Raw genomic sequence first — 23,293 nt, forward strand, 5'->3', positions numbered from 1 at the left:
CCATCTGATAATTGTCTTTCTCTGCTTGACTTATTTCACTTAGCCTAATCCCTTCTAGTTCCAACTATGTCGATGCAGTCTTTAGAAGTTTTTAGATTTCTTGACATTTACTTAAAAAAAAAATTTTTTTTTAAGGATTTATTGAATTTTTTTTTTTAAGATTTTATTTTTTTATTTGACAGAGAGAGATCACAAGTAGGCAGAGAGGTAGGCGGAGAGAGAGGAGGAAGCAGGCTCCCCGCTGAGCAGAGAGCCCCACGCAAGACTCGATCCCAGGACCCTGAGATCATGACCTGAGCCTAAGGCAGCGGCTTAACCCACTGAGCCACCCAGGCGCCCCTATTGAATTTTTTTTGAGAGAGCAAGAGAATGAGCTGGGGAGGGGTGGAGGGAGAGGGACAGGTAGACTCCCTGTTGAGTGGGGACCCCGACATGGGTCTTAATCTTGGATGCCCGAGATCATGACCTGAGCTGAAGGCAACCACTTAGCCAACTCTGCCACCCAGGCGCCTTGGATTTCTTGAAATTTCAATAGCATATGTCCAAGCCTGTCCTTTCTCCAGTACTTGGTTCCACTTAACACTTAGTGAACCTGATGATTTATGTCTTTCCTTCCCTTCCTCCTCCAGGAAATTTCTGGGACTCAGAGAAGGTAAATATTAGACTTCCTAGTTCTGTATATATATATATCTACCTTACTTTCATACTTGAGAGGCATTTTGGGAGAATTTCTTACTTTTGTTTTCCATTTGTTTTTTCTGTGCCCATTTTGCTGTTAAATATATTGGTTGAGCTTTATTTTGGAAATACATTTGTTCCTTTTTTTGTTCTATAAAACTCTTTGTTGAGGGGTAATCTACACACAAGCAACTATACCCATTTAAAGTGTACACTCCATGCATTTTGACAGATACATACACTCATGAAGCTTTCTCCTCATCTCCAGCAATCAAGATTTGGGTTACTACAGAAACTTTCCTCCTTCCCCTGTATAATTCTTCCTTCCCCTCCTCTCCCAGCCTATAATATATATACTTTCTATCAGATGCAGAAATGATTGCTTTGCATCTCCTAGGGTTTCATAGAAATGGAATCATATAGTATGTAGCCTGTTGTGTGAGGCTTCTTTTACTCAGCCTGTTTTTGAGATTCATCTTTTTTGGCTTTAGAAGCTTCGCACCCTCCCCCCCCAACCCCAGCGACTAAGAAATTAACATTGATACAGTTCACAGACTTTACTTAGATGTCACCAGTTTTACATAAACTCTTTTGCGTATGCATATTTAGTTCTGTATAATTCTGTCACATATACATTCTTGCAGTCACAACCACAGGTGGCAAATCATTTCTTAATTTCTGATTTTTTCCTTGTGGTAGCTTATTCATCTTTCTTTCTTTCTTTCTTTTTTTTTTTTTTTTAAGATCTTATTTATTAATTTGCCAGAGAGAGAGAGTGAGCTCAGGCAGGCCAAGTGGCAGCAGAGGCAGAGGGAAAAGCAGGCTCCCTGCTGAGCAAGGAGCCCAATGTGGGACTTGATCCCAGGACGCTGGGATCACGACCCGAGCTGAAGGCAGCTGCGCAACTGACTGAGCCACCCAGGCGTCCCGCTTATTCATTTTTCATGGATGAGATCTCATTTTACCTCTGAGGATATTTATGATTATTTTTAAGTCTCTTGTTTGTCCTACAACTCTTTCTTCAGATGTTTCTCATTTTTGTGGTGTAGATTTCCCTTTTGGTGATTCTAATTTGTAAAATGGGCATCTCTGTTTTGAGGATTGTCGTTCTGTCAGTGGATGTAGTGTCTCTTTGCCAGTCTCTCAGGATGGACTGTAGGGATATGTGGCCAGGTGTGGAAGCTCCTCATTTCTTTTGAGTGATAGTGGCTACTTGGGTGCCATCCTGAGTCTTTGGCTTAAGTGCCTGTGTTTAGTGAAGACTTTGCCTCTGGTGGGGGGGGCCAGGGAGGGTGGAGGCGAGGAAATGGTTAGTCTGTCCAGTTGCACAGATGACCCCACCAGATCACCCTTGACCCCCAGAGCCGGCTCCTGTTTCCCCAGGCAGCTAGCCCTCTGTACAGCTTATGGAGCACCACTGTGCTCCCCCAGTGTTCATAGCTACTCCCAGTTTTTACAGCATTCTTGTTTTGAGGGTTCTGAACAGTTACTGTCTCTGTCAACCTGGTTCTGTTGATCGTATCATTTCTTGTTTCCCAGAACTATTTTGGAAAATAATATATGCATATACCTCTATCTTTAGTAATTTCTATGATCTAAGCTGGGAGGGCAAGGCATGCATGTCTGTACAGTCCATCTTCATCTGATCTCCCAAAGCCATTTTTTGGGAAGGATTTGTGTGGGAACAGATATAACTCTGAAATGCCTATTCCATTAAAGTCCTTTGAAGCCTTTTATTTCGGGGTGCCTTGGTGGCTCAGTCATTAAGCGTCTGCCTTCTGCACTTCTGCATCTGCAGGTCACGATCCCGGGATCCTGGAATTGAGCCCTGGATTGGGCTCCCTGCTCAGTGGGAAGTCTGCTTCTCTCTCTCCCACTCCCCTTGCTTATGTTCCCTCTCTCCCTGCCTCTTTTTCTGCCAAATAAATAAAATCTTTTAAAAAAAATTAAACCTTTTATTTTTACATCAGGTTTTGAGGGACAAATTGACCACTGAAGGTTACATGTTACATGGGTTGGGAATTTCCTCCACTCCTAGTTTGCGTAGTAAACTGGAGCTCTGAAAAAAGTTTCAACATTTTTCCTTCTTTTTTTAAAAAATATTTAATTAATTAATTAATTTCTTAATTTATGTATTTATCTTTAAAGATTTTATTTATTTGGGGGGGCGCCTGGGTGTCTCAGTTGGTTAAACGGTTGCCTTCGAATCCAGTCATGATCCCAGGGTCCTGAGATCGAGCCCCATGTTGGGCTCCCTGCTCAGTGGAGAGTCTGGTTCTCCCTCTTCTTCTGCCTGCAGCTCTGCCTACTTGTGCTCTCTATCTCTCTGTCAAATAAATAAGTAAAATCTTAAAGAAAAGATTTTATTTACTGGAGAGAGCAGGAGAGAGCGCATGCTCGGGGCGGGGGGGGGGGAAGGGCGGAGGAAGTGGGAGAAGCAGACTCCCTGCTGACAGGGCTCCATTCCAGGACTCTAGGATCAGGACCTGAGCTGAAAGCAGACCCTTAACTGTGTGAGCCCCCAGGCATCCCTCAGCATTTCATTTCCTTTGTTTCTTTTTCTTTTTTTTTTTTTTTAAAGGTTTTATTTATTTGACAGAGAGAGCGCGTGGGCAGAGGGAGAGGGAGAAAGTAGGCTACCTGTTGAGCAGAGAGCCCAATGCGGGACTTGATCCCGCAGGACTCTGAGATGACCTGAGCCAAAGGCAGATGCTTAACCAACTGAGCCATCCAGGCACCCCTCAGCATTTTTTAATTTAAGCCAAGGGGAAGGATGTAGATTTTCATTCTCAATCTTTTTTCTTTTTCTACCCCCCGCCCCCCCGAGTTGAGGGTCATGGGTAGTCACTTTGATGTTTTTTAATATTTCAAAGTGTAGTTTGGGCTTCCTCTACAAGAGGGTTGGGTTGGGTTGGACCACTGTTCTGATTTTTAATTTTTTTCTTTAAGATTTCCAAATCAGAATCCTACCCCCCCAACACCTTTTTGTATTTATAGTCCTTGGAAACCTCAAGGTATGAATAAGTTGCTAATCTAGTACATATATGTTTAGTTTTCAAGAAAAAAGTTGTTCTAACTCTTTTTTTTTCCCTTCTCCCTTTAGTTTTTCCATGGTTTGGCTTGGATATTGGTGGAACCTTGGTCAAGCTGGTTTATTTTGAACCCAAAGACATCACTGCTGAAGAAGAAGAGGAAGAGGTGGAAAGTCTTAAAAGCATTCGGAAGTACCTGACCTCCAATGTGGCATATGGGTCCACAGGTATTCGGGACGTGCACCTGGAGCTGAAGGACCTGACTCTGTGTGGACGCAAGGGCAATCTGCACTTCATACGCTTTCCCACTCATGACATGCCTGCTTTCATTCAGATGGGCAGAGATAAAAACTTCTCGAGTCTCCACACTGTCTTTTGTGCCACTGGAGGTGGAGCATACAAATTTGAGAAGGATTTTCTCACAGTATGTATTTTTTTTGGCTTATATACAATTTATGGTAATCTGATTTTTTTAAAAAAGACTTATTTAGCTGAGAGAGAGAGAGCAAATGGGTGTGTGAGTGTGTGCAGAGGAGGGGCAGAGGGAGAGGGAGAGAGAATCTTTAGGCAGACTCCCTGCTGAGGACAAAGCCTGACATAGGGCCGGATCCCACGACCCATGACCCATGAGATCATGACCCAAGCAGGAACCAAGAGTCGGGCGCTCAACCAGCTGAGCCACCCAGGTGCGCTGGTAATCTGATTGTTAAAAGTAATACCAATAGCAAGTGGTGGAATCATTTCTGATAGAACTTGAATTTTCTTGAGTCCGATTAAGATTAGATAGATGTAAATGAGTGGTAGTCAGGAGTTAGCTGTCTAGAGATTGTTGTAGCGTTTACTTTTTGCCCAGTTCAGATAAGTTGATAGATAAGGATCAACCACCGAGAGCATGGCATTTTGTTGTTCTTGTAGTGTTGCAGAAATAGCAAAGCTGTGATAAGCAGGCTGAAGAACTACCTCTGAGGAACATGTTAATTAAATCTTGAGCAGTGAGGGGCGTCTGGCTGGCTCAGTTGGAATAACAGGCACCTCTTGAACTTGGGGTTGTGAGTTTGAGCCCCATGTTGGATGTAGAGATTACTATTAAAAAAAAAAACAACTCTTGAACAATGAAATTGAAAAATGATTTTGGGGAGCTTGGCTGGCTCAGTAGAACATGCGACTCTTGGTCTCAGAGTTGTGAATTCAAGCCCCATGTTGGGCATGGAGCTTACTTTAAAAACAATAAACTAGGGTACCTGGGTGGCTCAGTTGGGTAAGCTTCTGCTTTTGGCTGAGGTCATGATCTTGGGGTTTTGGGAGCGAGCCCTGGGAGTTGGCCTCCCTGCTCCGCAAGGTCTGCAAGGTCTGCTTCTCCTTCTCTCTGCCCCCTGCTTGTGTTCTTTCTCTCGCTATCTCTCTCTCTCAAATAAAAATACATAAGTAAATAAATCTTTTAAAAAATAATAAATTAAGAAAAATAATTTTTAAAAATGTTGTTTCATTTCTTCAAATGTCGTTTCAAATGTTGTCTCCTGTCTCATCTACCACATAATTTCTCCTGTCCGCTCAGTTGTTTCCTGGCAGGCTTACTATTTACAAACAACAAGAACTCTGGTCCCAGGCAGCGACTGTTTGGCCTCAGGGGTTAGCAGTGGAGCCTCCTCTCCCCAAATGCCTTCTGATGCGTATTGTGCAGGGCTCTTGTTGCAGGAATCTGAATCATGTGTGACACTGGGGGAGCGCCAGTGGGTACCTGCTTTTGTTTCTTTTTAGTGAACACTGCAAAGTCTTGAGGCTGGGTCCTTTGAGGTGGATGTGGGCGTGGGTAAGGTGGGAGAGAGGACAAGTGAGTTGGCTGAGACCTGGACCTTCGGGTGCAGTATAGATTGAAAATATCTTCAGTGACCTTGTTTTTAATGCCACTAATGAGAATGTTATTTTCGAGAACTGCTTTTTCCTTTGTCATTCTACCTTTTTTCTACACGTGTCATTGTTTGGTTTGTGATATTCTCTTTTGTTGTCTTCTGTCTCCTGACTTTAATCATAATATAGAATTGGCATGATTTTTTTTTTAACAAGTTTCTGTGTTCTTTGCTTGAATTTCTTTTGGTTGTTGGTTTTCAGTGGTTTGTCTTCCACTCGTGAGTAAAGGGGAAGTGTAGCTGGAGGAGAGACGGTCCCCTCCTTTGCGGAAGCTTCATAGTGGACTCTGGATCATTGATAGGTAACGGAGAAAATCTTTTTCTGGGACCCTGTAGAGATGCCCTTTGGAATATATTTGAAAATCATTTAGGTTGTTACCAGAGGTTCAGCATTGTGTGGTAATTTAAGGGGAGAGTGCAGAGTGGATTTTGGACCTCAGGAATTGGTTCTTAGGCTGTTGGGGTTTCTCATCTCTGCACCAGTGCTGTCCTTGAAAACTAGGAAAATGAAATGGCCGTCAAATGCTGTTTGTTATGCATTAGGGGTGACTAGTATTTAATAAGCCACAGTGAAATATTTTTTAAAACATTGAGTTTACCATGGTGCCTTTAAAATTTTTTTTTTTTTTTTTTTAAGATTTTTACAAGCAGTGGGAGTGGGAGAGGGAGAAGCAGGCTTCCTGCTGAGCAGGGAACCTGATGAGGGGCTCCTTTCCGGAACCTCAGGACCTGAGCCAAAGGCAGATGCTTAATAACAGAGCCACCCAGGCGCCCCTACTCTGTTGCCATTTTAATGCAAAATTTTTTAAAAAATGCAGATTTCGGGGGCACGTACTGGGTTTGCTTGTTGGTGCAGTGCCCACATTCTGTATACCTGGCATTAGTGAGGTTAGCTGTGCATTGAGTCCTCTTTCATTTAGAGGTGGGGATTTGATAGGAGCTAGCAGGACACTGCAGGATGACAGGAGTTAGAGGAAGGAGAAGGAAGAATTTCTAGGAAGAAAAAGACCAGCTGATTGGGCCAGTGGAAAGGGATGAAAGTGATGGAAAGTTCAAAGTGGAAATGCTGGCACTTGAGATCACGTGTCAGGAAATCGGTTTTGAATTCATGACAGCAGGGAGGGCACGAGCAGGTCTACAGCGGGGACAGTGATGCATCCTCCAGGAGCTTGCGTTTGGTCTGAGGAGGAATTGCAGGTCTTATTTAGGAATGGTTTTCAGTGGTTTACCCGGGTCACGGGTACCAGGTAGTTGTTTTAATTAAAGATTAATATGAAGGTACCTATTAACTTCCCTCTCTGCGGCGGATCTGAATAAGTCAAGGGTAAATGTAATCAAGTGAGAGTAGAATAAAGGCGGAGAACTTGCGGGGCTAGACCTAGTTCTAAGTAGAAATCAGTGCTTTCAGCAAGTGGAGGCCATTTTCCCTTTGCGCATATATGGAGTCTCCGTGCCTGTAAACGTTCCTAAACGTTCGCACGGGTTAGGAGTCCAGGGAGTGAAGTGGGGTTTCTGCCATCTTTCCAGAGTTACTGCTGTCAGAAGTTGATGTATCTTCCTAATTATCTGGGCATGACTGTGTATGACACATACATGTGCATATAAACTTGGCATTAGAAACAGGCAGATAGGGTCTTTTTTTTTTTTTTTTTTAAAGATTTTATTTATTTATTTGACAGACAGAGATCACAAGTAGGCAGAGAGGCAAGCAGAGAGAGAGTGAGAGAGGGAAGCAGGCTCCCTGCTGAGCAGAGAGCCCGATGCGGGACTCGATCCCAGGACCCTGAGATCATGACCTGAGCCGAAGGCAGCGGCTTAACCCACCGAGCCACCCAGGCGCCCCGCAGATAGGGTCTTTATGAAATGTTACTCCAGTTGCTTTTTTGACTGACAACATACCCTGGAGTTCTTCCCACTTCAGTTCTTAATTGACTGAAGATCCCCTTCATTCTCCATTGCTGTACAGTGCTCCCTAATATGAATAATAATCATTCGTTTATTTAAATAGAATGAAGTTGATAACACTGTTGTAAATTTTGATACTGTTAAAATTTTCCCATCTTCCAGGGGTTGTAATCGGTTTAGGTAGTGAAAAATTTCACCTTCTACTTCAACATTTTTCTGTCTCTGACGTCAGTTTAATAATAATAAAGTGTGGCCTGCTTTGGTATTGCTCCAGTCTTGAAGATGGTCTTTCAGAAGAGAGACATGAGAGTCCTTGTGTCTCCGGCCATGTTGTCACCAGGTGTTTGAGTCACTTGAATTTCTTGGAGTCAGCTTTCTGCTTGGGCTGTGATCTGACCTGTGCTCCTGACTCCTGGTCCCTGTGCTTGGGTCTCAGCACAAGTCTCCACCGTGAAGGCTGTTTGTAGAGGGTGTGGGGGTGGGTCTGTCTTGTTGGGTCTGTCCCGGTGTGTGCTGTCCCCAGGTCTGTTCTGTGAATCATGCGTAAATAATCCACATCTGTGAGCACTTCTGTGCTTTGTGTAATGGAGAGGGGTGCCTTATTAAGTGGAGTTGTACTTGCTTGTCTGAATACATTTTTATTTCATTACAGATAGGTGACCTTCAGCTTTGCAAACTTGATGAACTAGATTGCTTAGTAAAAGGAATTTTATACATTGACTCAGTTGGATTCAATGGACGGTCACAGTGCTATTACTTTGAAAACCCTGCCGATGCTGAAAAATGTCAGAAGTTACCGTTTGATTTGAAAAACCCATACCCTCTGCTTCTGGTGAACATTGGCTCTGGGGTTAGCATTTTAGCAGTATATTCCAAAGATAATTACAAGCGGGTCACGGGTACCAGGTAGGTCTTTTATATAAAGGTTATTACTTGTTTTTGATATCGTAATGGGTTAAAAGTGAGTTTTCAGGTATTGTGTATAAGTACACTTTTAAGGATCTGTTTAAATTATGTGGAAAACATTTTTTTTTTCTGGGATTAGGCCAACAGATAGTTTTTCTATGAAAATTCTGGTATCATGACCTACTTTTCTTTAATCTGTACTGCTCAGGATTTCATTATCATAGTTCTGTAAAATATCTTATTGTCAGACTCATTGAGCCCATAGTCCTTGCCCTCAGCTAGTGTATGGTGTGTGTATACCATAAGTTACGAAAGCTGAGCATCTGTAAGGAGAAGGCAAGGCAAGATCCCAGCTTTGAAACCAGCCTAGGTGTTTTTTTTTTTTTTAAGATTTTATTTATTTACTTGAGTGAGGAAGAACAAGTGGTGGGGAGGGCCTGAGGGAGAGAGAGAAGCAGAGTCTCAGCTGAGCAGGGAGCCCAGTGTGGGGCTCAGTCTTAGGACCCGGAGGTCATGACCTGAGCTGAAGGCAGATGCTTCACCCACTGAGCCCCCCAGGCTCTCCTGGCCTCGATTTTGTACATACAGGCATATGTGTGCACACTTACCCAGCCACCGGATGGTCTGAGATCTAGAAAGGTGAGGTACTGACAGGGGGAGAGGGCAGGCTGAACAGGAAGGAGAGGTGGCAGGCAAGAATGAGTATGTTGGTGGTTTAAGGATTAGGGATGACTTGAAGTAGAACAAGGAGCTGGGGATTGGGATAGACAGTTTAACAGGTGTGAATTTAAAAAAGTAATTTTGGGGGAGAAACACATTAATGGGAGAGTTCTTTTCCGGGTGAGGGTGCTGATAAGCCACGGTGACTCGGGGTTTAGAGAGACCAAGGAAGGCCGCGTGGCCCAGGTGTGGCGGGCAGATCTGCCCACAGACTCCTCACACTGAGCAGATGCTAGGACTGCACTGGGGACGGGGCTGGGCCAGGAGCCCCGTGTTTGCCATTTCGCTTGTTGACGCACGAGAATATGTGTCATGGTATATATCAGGCACCTTGTTTTCTGTCTTCCCGCAGACTTGCCTGCCAGAGGCATCAGCGTGACTGGGTTGGCGCAAGAGTGGGTTGATGTATGAATGTGGCTTTGGGTTCCCAAATAATACCTTCTTGTTCTTATTCTTAAAATGTTGTAATACTGTGTTGTTTGTTTTTAATCAGTCTTGGAGGAGGAACTTTTTTTGGTCTCTGCTGTCTTCTTACCGGCTGTACCACTTTTGAAGAAGCTCTTGAAATGGCATCTCGTGGAGATAGCACCAAAGTGGATAAACTAGTTCGAGACATTTATGGAGGGGACTATGAGAGGTTTGGACTGCCGGGCTGGGCTGTGGCATCAAGGTAAGGGTGTGTGTGTGTTCTAAGAAAGACAGAAATAAGATAATATTGAGTGTGTCTTCTTCCTTTTAAACAGCTTTTATTGAGCTATAATGTATCTAGTATAAAGCCACCTGTTTAAAGTATAAAATGTAGTGGTTTTCAGTGTGTTTACTAAATTGTGGAGTCATTACCATAATCTACTTTCAGTACATTTTCACTATCCCAGAAAGAAACCTTCTGTCCATTAGCTGTCACTTCTCATTTCCCCACCTCAGTCCTTGGTAAATGCTAATATATTTTCTATTTATAGATTTGCTTATTCTGGACACTTCATATAAATGGTGTCCTGGAATATGAGATTTTGGTGATTGCCTTCCTTCCACTTAGCATGTTTTCAAGGTTCAGCTATGTGGTGGCATGAAACAGTACTTTGAATCTCCAGGTGAATTTTAGGATCACCTTGTCAGTGGTTGCAAAAAAAGGCAGCTGGGATTTCGATAGGGATTGTGTTGAATTTGTAGCTTACTTTGGGGAATATTGGTATCTTAACATTATCAAGTCTTCTGATCTAAGATGTAATGTCCTTCCATTTCTTTAGAGTTTTGTTTTTCTTTTACCGATGTTTTGTGGTAGTGGTTTTCAGTATAGAGTGTTATACTTTCTTTTGTTAAATATATTTCCAAGTATTTTATTCTCTTTGATGCTATTATAAAGGGAATTTTTTTTTTTTTAGTTTTGAGATTTTACTCATGAGAAAGAGCACGCATGGGGTCGGGGCAGAGGAATAGGGAGAAACAGACACTCTGCTGAGCAGGGAGCCTGCCCTAGGGCTGATAACAGGACCCTGGATCGGGACCTGAGCCATCCCTCAGCTGAAGGCAGACTGAGCCACCCAGGCACCTTAAATTTTATTTCCAGATTGTTTAGATAAAGAGTTGTTTTCTGTGTATTGGGACAGGTGATTTCTTAAAAAAAGATTTTATTTATTTATTTACTTAATAGAGAGATCACAAGTAGGCAGAAAGGGAGGGGGGAAGCAGGCTCCCTGCTGAGCAGAGAGCCCGATGCAGGGTTCGATCTCAGGATCCTAGAATCCTGACCTGAGCCAAGCAGAGGCTTAACCCACTGAGCCATCCATGTGCCCCTCAGGACACATGATTTTTAGTCCTAGAGAAAGGATCACACATAGACATGCTTGCAGGGTAATTTCGGGGACTTTGTAAATGCTGTTGATGTCACATTCTGAGTTTGTGGCATTTGCGCATTGTTAATCACTTCCGTTTTTGATCGGGTTTGTGTTCTGCTAGCCGTTACTAATGTAGCAGTTCTGCTGCTTAGGTACTTTGAAGTACTTCATGTTCTAGGGGACTCTGAAACACTCAAGGAGTTTACTCTGGGACTCCACTGTCTGTGCTTTTGCTTCGCTCTGACGAAGCCATTTCCCAGACAGAATGTGACCATTCAGCTGAGTGGAATGGCTGTGTTGTTGGGAATGGATTGCTAGTAGAGGTGTCTTTCTGGAACTGTTCCTGGCTGCAGAAGGAGCCACCGGTGGCTTACGGTGGATCTGAGGAGATCGTAACTGGACGTGCGAAGACCTGTTATCAAAGCTCGGTTTCAGCAGAAGCTGCAGGGAGAGGCATTTGCTTATTCGGAATGCTTGAGAGCTTTCTTCTGAGTTGTGTTTCTCTTTGAACAGATGCTCTGTTATTTCGTAATAGAAAATTTGAAGATTAAAACAATGTAGCTTCTTAAAGTCACATTTATCTTAAATGTTATTCTAAGTTCTGTTGGGCCGAGTTGCCTTTGGTTCAGCTGCTGGGTGTTCTTCTCCCCCTTCACAGCTTTGGAAACATGATGAGCAAGGAGAAGCGAGAGGCAGTCAGTAAAGAGGACCTCGCCAGAGCGACGTTGATCACCATCACCAACAACATTGGCTCAATAGCAAGAATGTGTGCCCTTAATGAAGTAAGGGGACGTGGATTTCTTTAGGTGCTCTGAGCAAAATACGGAACGTGCTAAGGGGCCTCAGCTGTGTACAATGTCTGTCTTGTCCAGATGGTGCCTCAGTGTAGTCGTACGGGGTGGAGTTGTTTATTGGGGAAGTTAAAGCTCTTCACATGTAGACTCCTCTTCACTGATGGGTTTTTTACTCAGTAAAGATGAGTATTGGCCCTGTCGAGAAGTAAAAGTACATCTTCTGGGGAGAGGGTAGGAAGGCAGGCAGGACTCCGGTAATGGGGACTGCGGGTGGTGGTGATGGATTGCCAGCCGGCTAGAGGTCCTGTGCTCCCTGCGGAGCCCTGCGGTCCCCGGGAAGGCCTCTGGAGGAAGCTGCTGGAGCCGGAGAAGATGGGGTGGCCCCGGAGTGCCCGCCCTCCCTGCCGCCCCCGCCGAGCTGTCTTTGTGCTTTCAGCTTCTTTACAGTGCTGCCTTGTAGCATTCAGGTCAAGCAGCATTGTACAGGGCTATGAAAGAACCGAGAACGGCCTTCCCTGGGGGGCCCAGAGGGTGCAGCTCTACCGCGTGTCCCCACTTACACAGTTTGGTTTACAGTTAGTCTGTGAAAGAGATGATGGAGGCATGTGGCTTAAAAAGGAGACTTTGAAAGGTACAAAAAGACTGTCTCATTTATAATTAAAAAGATACTGTATCAGCATCAAGTAATTAAAAACATTCTTCGCTTGAATATGTTAAAGTTACTGTTTCCTTTATTGCATGTTCTTTTTCCTGTACTTAGGTGTTTTAAGATCTGTTGGTGTGGGTGTACATACCATGTTACATTTTTTACTTAAGTACTCATAATTTCCCCGCTGTGTATTTGATTTGGTTTTGCATCATCAATCATGTGGAGCTGGGCATCGGTTGCTTGCCCTGTTGGCTCCACAGGAATGCATTTTTAAGTGCGAAGCTTTTCACTGGTTGCATTTTATTCTGATCAGGGCCTTACTCTGGAGTGAGGTTTCTCTAAAGATATGACCTGCTCAGGAGTTTTGGTAGATCTTGCCATGGTGCTTTTCACAAAGGCTTATGAATTCAGGTGTCTTTAGCACTGAATGAGTGCGTCAATGCTACCCTAACTAGGCTGATGGTTGGGAGTGGGATTTCAGTTCTCCTAACTTTTAATAGGTTTAAAATGCTCTTTTCTTCGACTGCTGGTGGGGTTGAATTTTTTCCTATTATATTTCTTGTATAATTTGCTTATTTGTGTCACTTTCCTTCTTTGGGGTCTTAATTTTTTTTACTTTCCTGTTTAAAACTTTAATAGCAGTTATTGTTTGTCATATTTAATACAAATGGTTTTTCTAATTTGTTTTCTCTTTTTCTGGCATGGTTTGAAGCGGGTCGGTCCAGAGTTTGTCTGGGTTCAAATTTAAGTAGCCTTGGACCATCTGGATTAAATGTAAATACTTTTTTATTTTTTGTTCAGCAGTCAAATTGCTGCTAAAAACCATGTACATGGTGCTCTGTTTGGGGTAGTTTTTACGAGAGAACAGAAGTTAAGATGAAAACTAATTGCCTTTTTTTGATGTGCTCAGAACATTAACCAGGTGGTATTTGTTGGAAATTTCTTGAGAATTAATACGATCGCCATGCGACTTTTGGCATATGCTTTGGATTATTGGTCCAAGGGGCAGTTGAAAGCACTTTTTTCGGAACACGAGGTAAGCCGACTTCTTTCTTGCGATAATGTTACAGACATAAAGGCATGTAATCCCCACCGTGTTGGAACGAAATAAACGTTGAAATGGACTTCGGTTATTTTTTTGTGAAAGTATGATACAGGGTTTAACTTTGTAATGTTCAAGAGCTGTTTCTTATCTGATGTACTGCAAGGGAAGTTTTTGGTTAACTGTGAGCTTCAGCAACTTTTAGGAAATCTTGATGAACTCCTCTATTTTTAAGGTTATGTTCTTTTCTGAACCATCCTTTATATTTCTCCCATTACACTTATTTTGTAAATGCACTTACTCTGGGTTCTGCTTTTTTCATTTTGATGTCCGTTTTTATGTATTGATACAGTTCATGTGCCACTTATTTAAGATGTATGTTCTAAAAACAAACGAAAGTCTATTCCAAGATTAGAACCACACCGTTATGGAACTTAACACCTCCACAAGCTAGAAATGACAAAATGGAAGAGAATCCTTGAATTGCTCCACCTGATGTCCTCTATGGGAAAGTGCCTTACTGTTTTTCCAGCTTGGGGAAAACAGAACCGTAGCTGTGGAGGGGGACCTCTCTTCTGTCCCCTTGGTTGTGGGGTAGTTGAACAGTTTCCAGTGTTGTTGGATTTTAAAGTGTTATCAGGAACATTTTTCAGAATTGTTAGTGCATGTTTAACAGTATTTATAGGAATTGACAGAGTAAAATTTGAACTGCTACAGAGGTGGCTTTTTCCCTTAAAGTTGCTTTTTTTCCCTTTTTAAGTGGCTTAAGTTCATAGTTAAAATTCAGAGTGTACAAGTTCCCCTTTTCAGAAAGTTTAGACATCAAATATTTTAACTTTATTTTATTAAAAAGTTTTTTACTGAATAAATCTGATGTGTAAGACCGTGTACGTCTGAGGCAGCAGTATGTTCCTCTGATAGGGCTGCGCTCAGCGGGCGCCGCCGGTCCCACAGCCCAGGGTGAGCCAAGCGCTTTACTCCCCAGTGTGGGAGCTGGGCTGGACTTGCTGTCGCTCCGGCGTCTGTGCTGCTCGTTTTAAGTTTGTACCCTGAATGCTTTTTTTACTTTTGATGTTATTAATAAATTGTTACCAAATTATTATTTTATTTTTTTTTGAAGAGACTTTTCTGCTAGATTTTTTTAAAAGATTTTATTTATTTATTTGACAGAGAGCAAGAGAGCACAGCAGGCAGAGCAGCAGAGGAAGAGGGATAAGCATCCTCCCCACTGAGCAGGGAGTCTAATGCGGGACTCGATCCCAGGACCCTGGGATCATGATCTGAGCTGAAGGCAGTTGCTTTAACCAACTGAGCTACCCAGGCACCCCTATCATTAAGTTTTTTTATTTTTTTAAAGATTTTATTTATTTATTTGACAGAGATCACAAGTAGGCAGAGAGGCAGGCAGAGAGAGAGGGAGAAGCAGGCTCCCCACTGAGCAGAGAGCCCGATGTGGGGCTCGATCCCAGGACCCCGAGAACATGACCTGAACCAATGGCAGAGGCTTAACCCACTGAGCCACCCAGGTGCCCCTAATTGCGTTTTTTATACCTTTTATATGTATCTTCCTTTTTGTGGTCTTTGACCTGTTTCATTTTGCTTTATGTTAGAATAAAAAGAAACCCTCTTTCTTGTCACATCGTAGTATAATTTTCATCCTGCTCCATTTCTCCCTCTTGAAAACCTTTGCCTAAGTGGAACGTGGGGATTCTTAGGTTAGTCTTCACACCAGGACAGTAAGGAATAAAGCACTTCTATGTAGGGTCTTGGTTGGACATCTTGCCGTGTCCTTCCCGCGGCGCCCGGGCCTCTGCCTCGAGCGCCCACTGCTGCGCCCCTGGCTTGAAATCTTCTCCCGCCCTCACTCTGCAGTTAAACTCCTGTGAAAGCTGTGTGTGGCTCCGGTCAGCCTCTCTGTCCGCCTTATGTCCCATTCTCATTGCAGCGTCTGGTAGCTTGTGTCAGCGGATGCCTTCTGCTGGGTGCGGGGTTCTGGGTCTTCAGGGGAGCTCATTCCAGTGGTTCACTTCGTCTGCTCTTTTGCTGTTCCGAATGCCACGGAGAGCAAAGTGTACCGCCAGGTCTCAAGGGAGCGCCCAGGGGTCCGTCCTCTGGCAGTGGCGGGGTCCCTCAGTGACCCCTCCTCCTCTGCAGCGGGGCGGTCCCCGCCGTTGCTGGCGACCTCGCATCGTACACATCCTGCGGCTGCCTGTGCTCAAGGCCAGGAAACTGAGAGGAGAGGCTGCAGCTCCTCCCGTGTGAGGCGACTTCTCTTGGAATAGTTTTCCCTGGGAACCACACTGGACCTTCGTGACTTATGATAGAGACTCTTAGCACATTCTTTTTAGTCCAGGGGTGGGTCTTTCAGGATCTTCCCACTGTCCTTTTTTGGTCATTTCTCTCTGAAAGTGCTTGACTGGTTATCCTTTGGCGACCTTGATGGACTCTAGCCCGCTGGAGGACTGCCCTCTGCTGCTCGCTGCTCGCGTGCTCTTTCTGCCGGGGTGGGTTTTGTCTCATTCTCTGTTACATTCAATCCTTTTTTCTTTCCTTTCTGTTTTTAGGCTTTAATGTCTTGGTTCTTGGTTGTATTTGACTTTGACTACTTCTGGAGGTGGTCTGGCATTGTCCTTCCGCTGCTGCTTGTCTTTCCCATGCCTCTGCCCTCCCTGTGGGCTCTTCTGTTCTCCAGACAGCGCTTTTCCATCTGCGCCCCTCTCTCCCCGTGGCAGTAGGGCACTCTTGTCTATTCCTCTGCCCACTGCCTTGTTCAAGATCCAGACATCCAGTTGCTTCCTGGGTGTGGCTGCTTGGCTGCCGGGGGCACGCCAGCCTCAGCCTCGCACAGGCCACCTGGAAGCCCTTCCTTGCTTGCCACCTCTCTTGCTCCTGTGTCCCTGTTCTCAGGGGCGCTATCACCAGATGCAAGCAAGGGAAATTCCCAAGGGAAAGACCTGCTGCCCTCATCCCCTTCTTCAGGCAGGTCTTGAATCCATCCCACCCTTTCCTCATTCTCCCTTCTATCCCCAGCCCAGTTAGGCCCTGACCCTCTGTGACCATCCCCACCCAGCCCTTCCTGCTCCACTGCACTTCGTGTCCCATCTTCCCTTCATTCCTTAGTTGTCTGGAGAGGCTCTGGGCCTCTGCTGCTTCTCCCATCCTTCTGCAGGAGGCAGCCCCGCTATGGGCTCTTACAGAGGGCCCTGGGCAGCCGTGGGCCCCAAGCTTCCTGCTGCCTTCACCTCCCATAGTGACCTGTGGGGCGGTCTCGGACATCCAACCCTCCTCCCCAGCCTGGGATCTCCTCAGAGCTTCTCTGCACCCAGGCTGGCCTTGGGCTCAGCAAAATGGGTGCTCAAGGAATGGGTGTCAGGAATAAAGGACACTGTTGGCTTTAATACTAGTGATCATGTTTATGGTGATTTAAATAAGTTTGAGGAAAATTGCTCTCATTTTTGGTGTACTTTTTTTTTTTTTTCAGGGTTATTTTGGAGCCGTTGGAGCACTTCTTGAGCTGTTGAAGATCCCCTGATCATTACCTGGGGAGGGGTTCCTGGAACATTCCACAATGGGATCTGTGAACTTTTGTTTTTTAAGAGACTTACTCAATTTTATGATTGTGTACTACCCGAATCAAAGCAAGAAAGGACAAATGTATTTTTCTAAGTCATCAAGATAAATCCTTAAAAATCCAGTCTAAACTAGTAACCAGTAAGGAAAGATACATACATAAAAATGTGGACCATGTCCATGGCAGTGAGGGTCTGCTGTGTTGAAGTTGCTCTTCAGTATAGCTTTGTTACACCTGCCATGTATTTTTGAAATTCAATGTCACTGGAGCCACTTCAGGGGAGAGCTGTTCCGTGTTCAGCTGTGGTTTTGTGTCTTGTTGCACTTAGTAGATGTAAGGCAGGCACTGTATGTTGTAATCTAATCACAGTGTTGTCAGTATGGCCTCGGAGATCATCATCTGTGCATTAACTCTGGTGTGCATTTAGCTTTTTGTGTGAACATAATTTCAACATGTTTTATTTCCAGGATCTGCAAATTTGATTGGGCAGAGTAATTCTGTATTTGTAACTCTGGCTGGCAATTAAGCAATTTCTGGAAGGGCAGTTAAGGTTACTCTACACTGCAGATCCTGAGAAGGTCTGTTTGGAAAGATGGGGCTTAGTCTACCCTGGGCAGAATTTCCTGGGGGGCAGGGGTGGGTGGGAGATAATTTTGTCTGAAGCGAGTTAAGCTAGTAGGAAAAACACCACGACACGGAAGACTAAAAACCAGACAAAGTGGGCCTCTCGAATTGACATCTTTTCAGGGAATCGGAGAATCTGGTGGTTTCGGACTGTAGAAAGTGAGGAATTGAAGTCCATTGATTAACTCATAGGAAGCAGGGTGTGGTACTTACGCCTTCCCCTCCCACTCGGGGTCTTTACCTGCCAGAAATTGCCAGGCAGGCTGGCTGCTGGGACTGCATGAGGGCTGCACGTTCAGGCTTAAAAGGTAGCGTGATTAGAGTGAGGTTTTAAGATGGAGTCTTGGTAGATTGATTTAAGAACGTTTTCTTTCTGCTGTGCAGAATCATTTAAAAAACGCTTCCCTTTGGAGATGGAGTAACATTTCATTCTGTGTATTTTTGTGCCTGCTTCATCGCTGTTGAAAGCAATGAAGGGTCTGTGTAAATCAGCTTTCGAACCAGAAGGAAACCCCAGGGCTCTGCAGCCTTCCTGGCACCTGGGCAGGAGGCACCTGGAGGGAAGGGTCCATGGGTTGCCAAGGGAGGAGAGCTGGATCCCTTGGCACCTCTCATGTTGGCCGCATGAGGGCAGCAGAGGCACGTGTCTGCCAAGGGCAGCTGCCTGCGGAGCGGAGCGGCCATTTCCCAGGGGACGCCCCTTCATGCAGTTGGGCGCCTGTGGATTGTAAGTGCTGCCAGCCTGGTGGGCTGGAGGGACGCTCGTGGCACTTGGGTGGCAATCATCTTCTCCGCTGTTGCTGCCCCTCATGTGGGGGCCTCAGCCCAGGCCACCTCTAATCTTCCTTAGGCCTCAGACATGGGCTTGATGGCCCCACATTCCCCACGGCCTCCAGAGACAGCGTCACTACCCATTTGCTGATACACAGTCATGCTTCTGGAGCCCCATGTGCCCCAGGCCCTCTTCGTTTGCTTCCCTCCAGAGACGGTAGTGGAGGGAAGGAGGGAGCCTGCTTCCCACAGAGACTCTGGCCCCTGTGCTGGGGGTGCCCTGCTTTCCCCCTACGTGTACTGTGCTCACGAGGCTGTGACCAGTGCTTTATGTGGCTGGCCTCTTCGCAGCCTTTGTGAACCCTGCAGCTGAGCAGGAACAAACCTGCCTGAGGTCCCAGGCTCGAGCTGGCAGAGCCTCCTCTTCTGCAGAGCGCTGACCTTCCGCTTCCGTGGAGCCACACTTCCCTGCTCTTGAGAAGCGGTCTTCGTGACTTCCCTGTGCTTTGTGCTCAGCCCACGCTGTCACTAGCTGGGAGGGTGCCTGATCCGTCACCAGTGAGTGGTTTCTAAGTCTGATGGACGTTTCAGGTCCTCATCTTCAGTTCTAACACAGTAGGCCCCTCTGGCTTTTCCTTCTGCCTCCCAGGCCACGCCTGCCTGTGCCAGCTGCTGCTCCTTATAGGACACAGGTGCAGGTCTGGACCTCCCTCAGCAGTCCACAGCCCTGGACGCTGATTTCTAAGGTGGCGGCCCCTCCTAGCCCTTGCCTCTGACCTGTAGTCTCAAGGCAGTGACCGCCTTCCCCCCTCACCACTGGGTGTTCCTAAGGCCATCGCTGTACATTCTCTTCCCTGAGCCTGATCCCAGTTTACTGCCACTTCACTACCTCTGGTTTGTGAGATTAACGTAAATCCGCTCCCATCTCCAGGTACCACTGCATCTGTCAGCAGTGTCCCTCCCAGTCTGCCCATCATGAGGTAGCCTGAGGGTCTCCCCCCGCAACTAGAGACCATGTTGGGGGGTGCAGGCAGGGGTCGCCTAAACCAAGATTGGAGGTGAAGGCTCACAGGGCTGATTGCTGGGATGCGGTGACTGGCAAGGGGGGAGGGAGTCTCTGTGAGGGTACCCTGGCTTCTTGGGGATGCTTGGTTTTGGACTGTGCTTTTGATACCAAAAAGGCAGCTGTATATTTTAATTGGAGATTTCAGACCTGAGAATGATGTGTATCTAGGTGGGAATTTAGTGACTATGAAGGTAGAATGAGAATAGCAGTTACAAGATGGGCAGAGAAGGAAAAGGCTGCGAAGAAAGTGGTTCAGTAAGGCGTTGGTGCCGGCTGCCCAGGCCGCTGGGGAAGAGGAGCTCTCTAGGCACCTGTATTCAGGGGAGGTTTAAGAAGTGGTCCAGATTTGTGGCAAGCTCATGGATGGCCTTTTTCCCCAAGCTGTGGGGCCAAAGCTGACCTTCAGGGGTCCTAGTGAGGGGCAGTGAGGAGAAATGGCAGTTGCCACAGGGTGACTTTGGACCAGGAGAGGTTTTTTTCTTCTAACAGAATAGTTGGTATTTCCAAGCCTGTGATGTAGCTAGAGAAGTGGGTGTGGGCTAGTTCCACCACCTCAACCCCCCTGAGTACTGTTATCTGCATTGGTGAGACCACTGGTATGTCCAGCCGCATCTGCAGTGCCAAGTGCCAGGCCAAGGGCAGGTGGGGCCTTGGCCTCTTTCTCCCTCAATGTGACCTGGTGCTCCAGTCTTTACCCTTGACCCTAACCCCCGGCCCTGTACCCGGGAGGTATGGGGTGCAGGCTGAAAGCTCGCCCTGATCACAGTCCATGTTGCTGGTGACCAGCTCTTTTTGACCAGAGCCACTCACCTTGACTTTCCAACTCCTGCTATACAGGCTGAAGTGGGGTATAGGTGACCTCAGGTCCCTCTGAGTTACAGGGTACAAGTGCAACACAAAGTATTTTCAAAACATGTTTTTTATTTACATTTGTTTTAAGTCAATTACATGCAAGTTTTGTTTTTAAAACAGGAGTAATTAGCCAAAAATGCATTAAAATTTTAAAATAGCACTTAAATATACAAAAATATAGCTTACAAAAAACTGCGAATGTTTAAAAATATTCTGCTGCAGAATTCTTAGTGTACAAACACGTCTATGAAACCTGAGAATCAGCATTTCATAAACTTTTTTTTTTTTTTTTTTTGAGGGAGTTATACAAGATCTAGTGAATAAAATCCAGTGGGCTAAATAAACTACAGGACCTAAACTATCCCCTTTGTGGCAATGGCATCAAGAAATGCAGAGACAACAGTATCAGGAGCACTCCTGGAAGACCAGGCCCTCGCCAGGAGGGACTTCTCTAATCCTGGCCCCACCTTCTCTATCTAGCAGGGCCTGCGAGGGAAGGGGCACATGGAAGGATAGTGTGCACCTGGCCCTAGACTTAGGACCACCAGGCTGGTACTGGCACAGGGAGCAGAGAGGAGCTTCCTCACACTACAGACAGGTCCCTTGGCTGGTGGGGACCACATTCGAGGTTCATGTCCCTGAAGCAGGGTGGGTGTTCTCCCTGACCCCAGAGCCACAGGAGTGAGCTCTGGATTGGTAAGCCAAGGGTGCAATGCTTGGTCTAAAAGTGGAATGAAACTCTGCATCTTACAACAAGTTGGGCTCTGAAGGTGAACAAACTGAGTAAGCCCCGTAATCCTGCTATTCTCAAATGGAAGCACATTCCATGGCATGTGGGATCTTTTGTTCATCTTATCTATGAAAGAACCATTTCCAGTTTACAGCTGCAGATTTTACCAGAACTTAGACATTGCGAATTAAGACATGTTCATCTCTTTTACTTAAAATTCATAATAGCTTGTGCGGAAGACATTCTAGCCAGGACGAGATACTCGCTAACAGGTGGCATTTCACATACAGTTCCTTTCAAGTTCAGGTTAGGGGCCCAAGTTGCACTTTTAATCCAAGGGAAGGCAGGATGCCAGGGAGGTTGGTGAGGACCAAGAGGCAGGAGTCCATGCCCCTCCCTGCAGAGCTGCCTGGAAGCAGCAGCTCTATCTTCTACAGGGGCAAAGATGGACTTAAGACATTTTTTTTTTCTTTAAAGGAAAAGATGACTGATGGAGTAATTTCTATTGTTGAATGGAGAAAATTCCGTGGGAAGCATTTTCTTTTTAATGTGTGCATAAAGGTTGGGGTGGGAAAGGGAGCAGAGCACATGACCTTCAATATGGACCCTGAATGGTGTGTTATCTATGGTTAATTTGGAGGAGACTGCCCACCTACCTGCTTAGCATCATCTGAGACCTCTCACCCACCCACCCAAAAAAAGGAAGGCTGCCTGAGGCTTTAGTTGCTGCTGCTTCTCACATCCCCTGCCTCAAAAACAGGAGCTCACCTAAGAAATCATGGCTGTTGTAGCCAGACATCACCCCATCAGATAGGGTTTGGTGGGGTGGGGGCAGCTTGTCCAGGCCCTGCAAAGACTGCTGGACCAGGATCAGAGGTCTGCACTGCTGCTGTCAGCAAGAGAGTGGAACCTGCTTTTGAGTGTCCCGTCACAGACCAGGAAGACAGTCTAGAAATTGGTTGTGCTCACGTACTATCTGAGCATGTTTGGTAAGGGCCATGGAGGGATTGCTGTTTCTGCTTTGTATGGAAAACAAGAATTCCAGTATGCTGCAATCAATAAAAAATGCCTTATTCAAAAAGGAATGTGATTGCGAAGACATCCCCCAATTATGGGCTCACCTTTTACAGATACTCTGCCTTCTGGGTGGCTCTTCCCCCATGAATAGGAATGCTCCTTGGATATACTTGTCTGGTATCACATAAGTTAAAAAAAAAAAAAAGAAAGAAAAAAATTATATATACACACACAAGCACTCGTGTATACATACACGTGTGTATTTACCTGTATATGCATAAACTGTCACTGGAAGGATCTACATGGAACAAACCAAAAGGGGGAGTTCAAGGGGTGTTAAAGTTGGGCTTGTCAGGTCAGGGATGCAAGGAAGACTTTATGATTTGTGAACTATGTGAAGGGATTACCTACTCAAAAACTTAAGGAATAGCACTTAGGGAGCACTACGGGCAGAGTTACATGGAGGTGACTAGGGAAGATCTGGAGAGGCAAAGGAAGGGGCCCAGGCAAAACTAGACCCCAGGGGCAGCCCCCTGTCCCTCAAGAGGCACCTGCTGAGGTTTTATTGCTACCCGAACTACAGAAGAGCCCCGCGTGATGTGCATTATGATGTCCCCTACTCAGAAGCTTCCACAACTCCAGCCCAACTTCCTACCAGGCTTTGGACGTGGCTGGTCCACACAAGAACCAGCAAAGACATTACTACAATTCTTAGGTGATGAATAAGGAAACCAGCTTTGAGGGACTAACTTGCATAAAGATGCTTGGCTGGTGAATGGCCAGGGAGGATTTCAAGTCACTGCGCACTTTTTCTGTCCAGAGCTCTAGGGATGCCTCCCTGTGTTCATTTTGTAATTCTCAGCTTTTCAGAAAATTACTATAGTTGTTCAGAATAGCTTAGCAGAGCAGGAGCAGGCCATGGAGGTGACAGGCTTTGAAGTGGGTCTGTGGAAAGGGGCAAATCATTCCCCTGATGGGCCCAAGAGACTTGGCATTGGAGGAAAGGTTCTTCATTTGTCAAGACATGTCAAGAACAAGCTATCTGGCAATGATGGGATGTTCCCTGTACTCCTCACCCCAAACTTCCCATGGGCTGTCTGCTCCCATCTGGCCATTTCTGTCTTGTCCTGCTCCCTGCCTTGGTGGGTGCAGACTACAAGTACCTTACCTGCTAGGGGCAGGCCCAACCAAACA

The 23,293-nt window shown here is 45.7% G+C and overlaps 1 protein-coding gene across 1 annotated transcript; it reads left to right on the plus strand.

Annotated features, from left to right (window-relative positions):
- The first annotated feature begins 6,853 nt into the window (after positions 1 to 6,853).
- PANK2 (pantothenate kinase 2) lies at positions 6,854 to 18,090 on the plus strand. Its single transcript, XM_044263390.1, has 5 exons — positions 6,854 to 6,864; positions 9,642 to 9,818; positions 11,642 to 11,765; positions 13,337 to 13,462; positions 16,950 to 18,090. Exons 2-5 carry the CDS (start codon positions 9,715 to 9,717, stop codon positions 16,998 to 17,000), a joined length of 405 nt encoding a protein of 134 aa, XP_044119325.1. The 5' UTR covers positions 6,854 to 6,864; positions 9,642 to 9,714; the 3' UTR covers positions 17,001 to 18,090.
- The last annotated feature ends 5,203 nt before the right edge of the window (positions 18,091 to 23,293 follow it).

Source organism: Neovison vison, chromosome 8 (assembly GCF_020171115.1).
Source record: "Neovison vison isolate M4711 chromosome 8, ASM_NN_V1, whole genome shotgun sequence".
Lineage (NCBI taxonomy): Eukaryota > Metazoa > Chordata > Mammalia > Carnivora > Mustelidae > Neogale > Neogale vison.